This window comes from Urtica dioica, chromosome 10 (genome assembly GCF_054948205.1).
Source record: "Urtica dioica subsp. dioica isolate 48M chromosome 10, U.dioica_male_clone48M_v1_H2, whole genome shotgun sequence".
Lineage (NCBI taxonomy): Eukaryota > Viridiplantae > Streptophyta > Magnoliopsida > Rosales > Urticaceae > Urtica > Urtica dioica.
In genome coordinates this window covers 14,446,985-14,457,094 of record NC_142765.1, presented here as the reverse complement: position 1 = coordinate 14,457,094, position 10,110 = coordinate 14,446,985, and the positions used below count along the sequence as shown (strand labels likewise).

General features: G+C 41.0%; 1 protein-coding gene across 1 annotated transcript; it reads right to left on the bottom strand.

Annotated features, from left to right (window-relative positions):
* Positions 1 to 271: 271 nt before the first annotated feature.
* On the bottom strand, positions 272 to 9,804 carry LOC149383463 (cytochrome P450 71A1-like). The gene is made up of 3 exons (XM_089628341.1): positions 9,172 to 9,804; positions 7,598 to 8,051; positions 272 to 1,072 (listed from the first exon to the last, which is right to left on the bottom strand). The coding sequence occupies exons 1-3, from the start codon at positions 9,744 to 9,746 to the stop codon at positions 455 to 457; spliced, it is 1,647 nt and encodes a 548-aa protein (XP_089484467.1). The 5' UTR covers positions 9,747 to 9,804; the 3' UTR covers positions 272 to 454.
* Between the last annotated feature and the right edge of the window lie 306 nt (positions 9,805 to 10,110).

Genomic DNA, 10,110 nt, shown 5'->3' with positions numbered 1-10,110 from the left:
TAAGAAAGTATAGTGTATAGATAAGGGAGGCGAATTCAGTGGTAAGCACCCAACTCTTAAATCAGATGAGTTTGAGTCACTGCGAGCGGAAAAGAAAAAAAAAATAAAACATAAAGTATTATATAATATGTAAAATCAAATTAAAAAAAAAACTTAAATGGAAAACAAATTCTTATTTTTCCCATATTTTCCTCTCCCCTTCCCCAAATTAAAAATTAAAAATAATGAGACCCTAAAGAATAATAATGTGACCGTTAAACCGCACATAATATTTAAAAATATACTTTCTAATTTATTGTTATCGAATCGAAACTCGAGTTTAACTTTTAAATCATATGAAAATGTGAGAAATTTATAAGAGCAATATATAGAAAGCCCAGGAAATAAAAAAAAACCTATTATTATGAAATGCCAATTGTCTCTTCACTCCATAAGGTATTGTGAAGAGACACATTTAAGTAGAAAACGAGTGAAGTGTGGGCACAAGAGAAAGAGGGACTCTCTTGCGAATCACAAGCCCAAACTCATCACTCATGTCCATATTCTCCAAACTCTCACCTTCAGGCAATTCCCAGTCAAACCAGCACAGAAGATTCGCCAACACGCACTCGATCTCCGTCACCGCAAACCCTATCCCGGGGCAAACTCGCCTGCCCGACCCGAACGGAGCCAAGTTCCCATACCGGCCCAGCAGATCCTCCGACCGGTCCACGAACCTCTCAGGGACGAACTCCTCGGGCCGGACCCACGAGGCCGGGTCTCTCTGGATCGCCCACGAGTTGATCATCACCCTCGTCTTTGGCGGGACATCGTAGCCATTGATCTTGGCGACGGTGGTGTCGTTGGATTCCCGGGCGATCATCACCGGAGCGTGGAGCCGGAAAATCTCTTTGACGACGCATTTGAGGAAGGTCATTTGTTCGATGTCGGGCTCTTCCAGTCTTTGTTTGTTTCCGACCACTCTCCGGATTTCTTCTTGCGTCTTCTTCATTGAGTTGGGGTTTTTTATGAGCTCTGCCATGGCCCACTCCATTATCGCTGCGTTGTTGTCTGTCCCTCCTATGAACATGTCCTATAACATGTTTTGAAATAGACTAAATTTGAGGCATTTTTCGGTATATGGTTTTCTAAATCGATGACTTTAATGAAAATAAAATTCGGTGAGCAAGAACACGAATTGGAGGTACTTCATTGTCGAATAATAAGTTACGATTAGTGCATGCGTAAAATGTATATAAAAAAAAATTCCTAAATTTAAATTATGAGGGCTAATATGTAAAAAAAAAATATATAAAAAAATTAAAAACTAGTAAAAATATGTAAAAAAAAATCGAAGGGGACTATATCTCCATTGGGCGTACACTTGTTGCTCCGTCCCTAACAAAATCCTCAATCCACGATTAAGCCTCGATTTAGGTCCAACCAAACTAATCTATTTAGGTCCAACCAAACTAATCGGAACACCAGAATTTTACCGGATGTAATTAATTTATCCTCAAGTAGTATTAATAATCTGAATTTCTAAAAACCTAAAAATTTGAAGGTGAGAAGTTTTAAAAATATGTACGTGAAGTTGTTTTTATTTTAAGTGGATATAGGTAATAAACAAATATGGGAAACTGTATTGAAACTTTTATTGCTATCTTGAATGGCTCATTTATTACAGAGTAAATAACGTGTATATATACACGAATATAGACACTGATGATAACTAGGTATTATAAGCAATAAATGACAACACCATAGAATAGGACATGACCAATCACATAAAGAATAAAAATGCATCTCTTGATGCTATTGGACCGGCTTGGTAAGGGTAGGATAAGGATGTACGCTGATGTCGACATTTAGTACAGGGATGTCAACATTCCTTGGAAATCGCAGCAATACTGGTGTGTCTTAGAGTATCAATGGCTTGGATAGGCATTGGTAGAACTTGGGCCTGAGATTGATGAATTTGAATGGGCCTGCTGGGCTTGATTGTTTACATCCCCTCTTCAATTCGAGCGGCTGCAGGGAAACAACATTGAGTTTGTTTCGCAGGTAAGAGAAGAATTGGCCACCCAATGGCTTTGTGAGGATGTCGGCGTTTTGATCCGTTGTGGGAACGTGATGCACCAGCAGTTCCTTGGCAAGTACTTTCTCCCGAACAAAGTGTACGTCTAATTCCATGTGTTTTGTTCGAGAGTGAAGAACAGGGTTGGCGGCCAAGGAGACAGCACTGAGATTGTCGACCCAAATGATCGGTGGACGCGACGGACATATGCGCAGTTCATAAATAAGGGACTTCAGCCAAAGTACCTCGGCGGTTGTGTAGGCGAGGCTCCGATATTCTGCCTCCGTGCTTGAGCGAGAGACGGTGGGCTATTTTTTTGAGCACCAAGTGAGAAGATTATGGCCGAGGTAAACACAAAAGCCAGAGGTGGAGCGGCGGTCATCCGGATCAGTGGCCCAATCTGAGTCGGAGAAGGCGGTGAGGTTGAGGTGAGAGGATTGGCAAAAACGAAGACCGAGGTGACGAGTACCCGCAAGGTAGCGAAGAATCCTTTTCACGGCATTCCAATGAGTAGTCAAAGGATTGTGCATAAACTGGCTCACCTTGTTCACGCTAAAGGCAATGTCGGGTCGAGTGATAGTGGCGTATTGGAGGCCTCCAACCAAGCTGCGATACATTGTGATGGCTTCGATGAGATCACCACGAGTTTTGGAGAGAGGCACACCGGTGACCATCGGTGTGGAGACGCCATTGGCACCGCTCATGTTGGCACGAGCTAAAAGGTCGGAGATGTACTGTTCTTGGGAAAGAATCAGGTCGGAGCCACGACGAATGGCTTGTATCCCAAGAAAGTAGTTGAGTTCGCCGAGGTCTTTGAGTGAGAATTCTTGCCCGAGGAGACTGACAAGGGCCAGAAGCTCGTCATTGTTGTTGCCGGTAATGATGATGTCGTCGACATAGACAAGGATGAAGATGGTAGACTTTGGCCAAAAGCGAAAGAACAATGACGTATCGGCTTTGGAAGGAGTGAAACCGAAACTGAGGAGCGACGCGCTAAGGCAAGCAAACCAAGCCCGCAGCGCATGTTTTAACCCATAGAGTGCTTTGTGGAGACGACACACTAGAGGGGGTTGGTGTAGAGTCGAGAACCCGGGTGGTTGTTGAAGATATACCTCATCATCTAAGATGCCGTGAAGAAAGGCATTGTCGACATCGAGTTGTCGGAGAGGCCAACGATTAGCTAACGCAATGGTGAGCACAGCCCGGATCGTGGCTTGTTTAACGACGGGGCTAAAAGTCTCGTCGAAGTCGAAGCCCGGTGTTTGGTGGAAGCCTTTGGCCACAAGGCGGGCCTTATAGCGGGCAATGGACCCGTCGGCACGCCGTTTGATTTTAAAGATCCATTTGCTACCAACAACCGTGCGGTTTGCGGGTAAGGTAGTGAGGGACCACGTGTGGTTCTTGTGGAGAGCTTGCAATTCTTTCTTCATGGCATCAACCCAATGTGGTGATGTAAGGGCCTCATGGTCACTGTATGGTTCACGTTGGTGAAGATCCGAGATGGCTTAGAGAGCTTTGGGCTTGTAAATGCCATTTTTGGAGCGGGTGGTCATGTGATGGGTGTTGCCGGATGGTGGAGGGGCCACGGATGGCGGAGCGAGGCTGCTATCCACTACTGCATACGGTGATTGGTCAGCGACATGGAGAGAAGCCTCATCAGAGTCGGAGAGGCTGTCAGTAGGGGCAGGGGCCTGTTCTTGGGTCGTGGCGGGGGCCTGTTCTGGTGTCGGGGCAGCAACACGCCGTTCTTCAAGGATTGGTTGAGGCAGCATCGGAATTGAGGGTGATGGATGAAAGTGGAAACGGCGGTACGACGCTGAAGCATATGGAAACAAGGTTTCATCAAAGATAACATGCCGAGATATGTATAACCTCCCATCCGGGGAAAGGCATTTGTAGCCTTTGTACTGATTCCTATAACCAAGAAAGGTGCATGTATTGGATCTGAATTCCAGTTTGTGTTTGTTGTAGGCACGTAGGTGAGGATAACAGGCACAACCAAAGCATTTTAGACGGGTATAGTCAGGTTTAGAGTTAAAGAGTACCTCAACGGGAGTTCCTTGCTGCAGTTTTGGTGATGGTAGTCTGTTGATGAGATAGACTGCAGTGGTGAAGGCGTCATCCCAGAATTTTATGGGTAGGTTTGACTGAGACAGGAGTGTGAGACCCATTTCGACTATGTGACGATGTTTGCGCTCAGCAACACCATTTTGTTCAGGTGTGTGAGTGCATGACGTCTGTGGTGAATACCAGAGATTCAAAGATGATTTTGTAAAGCTTGAAATTCCCCTCCACAATCAGATTGAAGGATTTTTATTTTTTTTGCCTATTTGGTTTTCTACCAGTTTTTGAAAGTGCAAGAAAACATCATGAACATCTGATTTGAGTTTTAGGAGATATAACCAAGTGAATTTTGAAAATTCGTCAATAAAACTCACATAATATCGAAAACCGTTTCTGGACACTACAGGTGAGGCCCCCCATAAATCAGAGTGTATAAGTTGAAGAGGTTCTGTGTATGTAGTTTGAGAGGATGGAAATGGCAGTTTGTGAGACTTCCCCTTAATGCAATGAGAACAAAACTCAACATCATTTCTTAACGATTTAATATCGAAACAAGTCTTAAGAACACGATCTATAACTTCAAAAGATGGATGTCCCAAACGTTTATGCCAAGTGTTGACAGAAACTTTGGTTACATCTTTGATTGAATGTAAACACACAGGGAACTAAGAAATTGGCAAAACAGTTGACTTTTTGGAAATACGAGATAAATTGCAATCTAATAAAACTTTCCGTGGGAGTGTGTCGATGTGGAACTTGTACAGTCCATCTTCAAGACTCCCCTGCAGCAGGATGGCCCCCGTTGTTCGATCCTTCACAAAACAGACATGTGAGTGGAATTCAAAGAAGACAGCATTATCACGGGCAAATTGAGAAACACTGAGTAAATTTCGGGTGATTTCAGGAACATGAAGTAGATTATTTAGAGCAAAGGTTCGGTTTTGTGTTTTGAAGGTAGAAGAGCCAAGATGAGAGATGGTTAAACCTGTACCATTGCCCATGTGAAGGCGACTTGTACCCGTGTATTCTGAACCCAGGTTGAGGTTGTGGATGTCGTGAGTGACATGGTTCGTGGCGCCGGAGTCGGGGAACCAACTGTCGTCAAGTGTGGTGTCTGGTGCAGCCAACATGGCTGTCATATGACCGTTGGAGGAATCTCTATGGTTGGATTGAAGAGAGCTGCTTCTCTGAGAGTGGTTGTTCGAGTAACCGCCTTGAGAGGGGCCGCCAGTGTAGGTGTTACTTCCCTGAAAGTTTGAGTCGAACCGGAAAAAACAGCGCTGCACAGTGTGTCCTTGTCGACCACAGAGTTGACAAGTTATGCTCCGACCTCTTGTCCACGTACGACCACCTCTATGTCTACCTCCATACGCACGGGTTGAGCCTCGAGATCCTCGGTTGTAGCCAGTGTTGTTGGTGGAGTTGAAGTTGGATGAAGGGATGGTTTTCTTTGGTTGAAAAGCGAGGTTAGCCGTCGGTGTTGACCGGAGAGATGGAGACGATGGGCTCTAGGCGCATCTCGAAGCTTTGCCGAAGAGCACCGAGGTCTCGGAGAGAGTAGGCGTCAGGCTGGGAGGTCAGAGTTACAATGACAGGGTCATATTCATGTCTGAGGCCGGACAAGATATGAAGTATCTGATCTTCCTCAGTGAGAGGATAGCCGGCCGAGGCAAGAATATCGGTGTAGGATTTCATTTTGGTGAGGTATTCTCGGATGGTGAGGTTTCCCTTTTTTTGGGTTTGGATTTGTAGTTTGTAATGCATGATTTTGGCTTTGGATTGGGTAGCATAGGTACGCTCAAGAGCATCCCAAACAGCATGGGAGGTTTCGTTTCCAACCATAGCGACAAGAATGGGTTCGGAGATGGAAGTGAGGAGCCAAGACATTAGGAGTTGGTCTTGTCGCTGCCATAGAAGGAAATTTGGATTTGGAAGGGTAGGTGCAGGGGTGACGTTTTGGGGGTTTGGAGCAAGGATAGTTTGTGGTGGTGGAGTCTCGATGCCGGAGAGGTAGTTTTCAAGGTCGTATCCTCGAACGGCGGCGACTATTTCCTGTCGCCAAATAAGGTAGTTGGCTTCTGTGAGTCTCAGAGAGATTGCTTGGTTCTGTGGTTGAATGATTTGAATGGGAAGAGGTGGAATATTTTCGACAGGTAATGGCTCAACATTTTGGACTGCTTCAGGATTCTCCATTTTAATGGACTACGAGCCAATGGCTCTGATACCATAAACAAATATGGGAAACTGTTTTGAAACCTTTATTGCTATCTTGAATGGCTCATTTATTACAGAGTAAATAACGTGTATATATACACAAATATAGACACTGATGATAACTAGGTATTAAAAGCAATAAATGACAAAACCATAGAATATGACATGACCAATCACATAGAGAATAAAAATGCATCTCTTGATGCTATTGGACCGGCTTGGTAACGGTAGGATAATGATGTACGCTGATGTCGACATTTTGTACCGGGATGTCAACATTCCTTGGAAATCGCAGCAATACTGGTGTGTCGTATAGTATCAATGCCTTGGATAGGCATTGGTAAACTTGGGCCTGAGATTGATGAATTTGAATGCGCCTGCTGGGCTTGATTGTTTACAGGTAATGGTAATTTTTTTAAAAAATTTTAAACGAGTCCCTAAAGGATCTTGAATCCTAATAAACTTAACTTATTTCCATGCAATTTAATTAAGTCAACGACATTTCCGTATTTCTTTCAAACGAAATGTCACGTAGCCTTTAATAGTACATTATAAAAATTGAACAAGGCAGTATAGATCATAGTTCTAAATGTCGACGATTTTCGCCGATTTCCGGCGAAAAAGTCGTTGCCGGAAGGTGTCCGGCCGACGAAGGCAGTTTTTTTCGTTTCGTCGTTTTTACTGTCGTTTTTTTTCCTGTCATTTTTTTGTGTCGTTTTTATTTATTTAATTTTTTCCTGTAGTTTTTTTTTTTTGCTGTCGTTTTCTTTTTTTACTATCATTTTTTTTTTCTGTCGTTACTAAAAAAAATTATAAAAAATATTAAATACATTAATAGCACACATTTATAAAATATTATATATATATATATATATATATATATATATATATATATCTATATATATATATACAATTTTCTATCAAAAAAGATTATATACGTAATGTATTTTCTTTATATATGTTTAAAAATTGAAAAATATATGTATGTATCATGTATATATTTTAAATATATTTCGCCACATTTTTTCAGTTCGGTTTTCCATCGGTTTGTCGGTTTTCCATGGAAAACGACATTTGAAAAAAATTCGAATGCCCTTTTCCACATTTTTTTCATTCGGTTTTCTATCGGCTTGTCGATTTTCCGTAAATCAGGGGGCTCAAAAACAGTAACGAAAACGGCATTTAGAGCCTTGGTATAGATAACTAGAGAAGAGAGAGAGAGAGAGAGAGAGAGAGAGAGAGAGAGAGAGAGAGAGAGATTACCAAGAGAATCGCTTTTATATTTTCTCGCGTAAGCTTGATCTCCACTTGCTCATCCTTCTGTAGACGAAGAAGAACATCAACGAGGTCTCGATCTCTCTCATCTGACCCCCGTTGACCACAGTCAACGCCTCCGATCTCCTCGTGCTCTTCGATCACCCGCTCAAGGAGCTTGTGGAACTTGTCAACGGTCTCTCTGACTCTCGCGTCAAACCCCGTGAGAGAGTCGACCCACCACAGCCACGGCACAAAGTCCCCGAAGTTAAACTCTCCCATCAACCCCATCGCCTTCCTTGCTAGCTCACCGAAACCCTCGCCGGAATCATATTTCCCGCCCAAAGCCGACCTTGACACCACGTCACACGCCACGCGGATAAACATGTCACTTAGATTGATTGGCGATCGCGACGACTCGAATCCTCGGATGATCCTCACGGCTTCCTCAGCCTCTTCTTCCCTGTTAGGTATAATCAATTGATAATGAGAACAATCACTTAAATATTTCTGGGAAAATAACTCATATATACCCTGTGTTTTAGTAAAATATCGAGTTTAATTTTTGTTTTAAAAAACGTCGAGTTTGTACATTCTGTTTAAATAAAATGACGAAATTAAACCTTAAAATAGATAAGAACGCCACAAATTTTCTTTTTATTGATATTCATTCTAATATAAGAAACCAAAACAAAACTCGAACCAGTACCCTAACCCCCAAATTCCCATTTTTTTAAATAAAAATTAGTCTAAATTAAAATAGACTAATAAAATTCATGCCTCTCAAGAGATGGATTCATTTCGTGTTCGAATTGAAACTCTAATTCCTGAATTTTACACTGGAATCGATGATTTCGATTTTTATCTTTTTCCGTTGTTTGCGTTCTTCACGATTCATAAATTGTTATTTGTTTTTTCGTTTTTAAATAAATTACATATATGGCGCGAATAAATAAGGGTAAAATGGAGTTAATATATAAATATTATAGTAAAATGAAAAGTCAACAAAAAGAAGATTCGTGGTAGTGTTATCTATTTTAAGGTATAATTTCGTCATTTTAACTAAACTGAAGATACAAATTCGACATTTTTAAAAATCAAAGATTAAAATTGACATTTATTAAAACACAGTGTATAAATATGTCATTTTCTCAATATTTATTCATAATTTTTTGAGGGAGTTAGACATACGATCCATTTGAATTCTTATAGATAAATGATCAAATAGTTAAAAAGAATAGTTTATGTTTAGTTAATTTAATTTCTTTAAAAAATTGTCAATTACAAACGTAAAGTTTGGAATTAAAAAGTCAATCGAGACTAAATTTTATGATTTTTTATCAATTTTAATTGATTATAATGTAATTAATTTAGAAAAATCATTAGGAAAAAGAGGTTGGACTAATTTTATTATTATTATTATTATTATTTTTTTATTTTTTTTTTTTATTTTTTTACAATATTTGTATGATTGAATGTCTGAGCTATTTCAACAAATTTTTCTAAATTTTTTTCTGCATTATTATGTAATTAAATATTTTTTGTCTGCCCAACAAAATTTCAAATAAAATCAGATTCCATACCTGACTCGACGAAACGCTCGGACCGATTTCGGGCCGAAGAGCTCAGAGACACAGATCTTCTTCACGGCTCTCCAGTGGTCGCCGTACGGAGAGAATGCCACGTCAGCGCAGCCGTAGAAGAGCAACTCAGCGGCCTTGATCCGCGGCCGGTTCTGGAACGCCGGGTCGCTCATGACCTCCATCGAGGTTCGTTCGTCGGAGACGATTAGGGTTGGGACGGAGCAGAAGTGGACGAGCGACACGTCGCCGTGTTTCGCAGAGAGGCTCTGGAGGGAGCGGTGGAGGTCGGCGCCGAGCTGGTGGAGGTTTCCGATCACGGGAAGTTTCCACGGCGACGGAGGAAGGTTGAGCTTCTTCTTCCGGGGTCTGAGGGGAAAGAAAGTTGATAATAATATTACGATGAGAGCGAGTGAGAAGGGAATAAAAAGGGATGGTTTGAATGGTTCCATTATTATTGTCTCTGAAATATATCGAAGCACAAGTTCAGTACTACTCTCTCTCTCTATATACGTAAGAAAGTTATGATATTTAATTGCCAGATCTATTTGGTGATATATATAATAATATAAATTCATGAAATTAAGGAGATCTCTGGAATATAGAAGTATGCAAATGAAAAATGGAAGTTTAGTCCAACGATCGAAATGCTAAATCGTGTATAATAATCAAACAAAGGGAAAAAAAAATATCAACAAAATAAAATAGGAAGTCAAATGTATGCAATAAATTTTCTTGTAGTAGTTGCATGAGACCTAATAATTTTTTGTGTTTTGTGTGTGGGTCTCTCTCTTCTCCATGACCCTTAAAAAAACACAAATAATACGACATCACGTGTCCATCTTTCAAGGGATTAACTTTTTTTTTACTGTTTTACTATAATAAAAAAAATCAGAACCTCTCTTCATCAATAAAAATCCTTCACTTTTTATTAAGAAAATT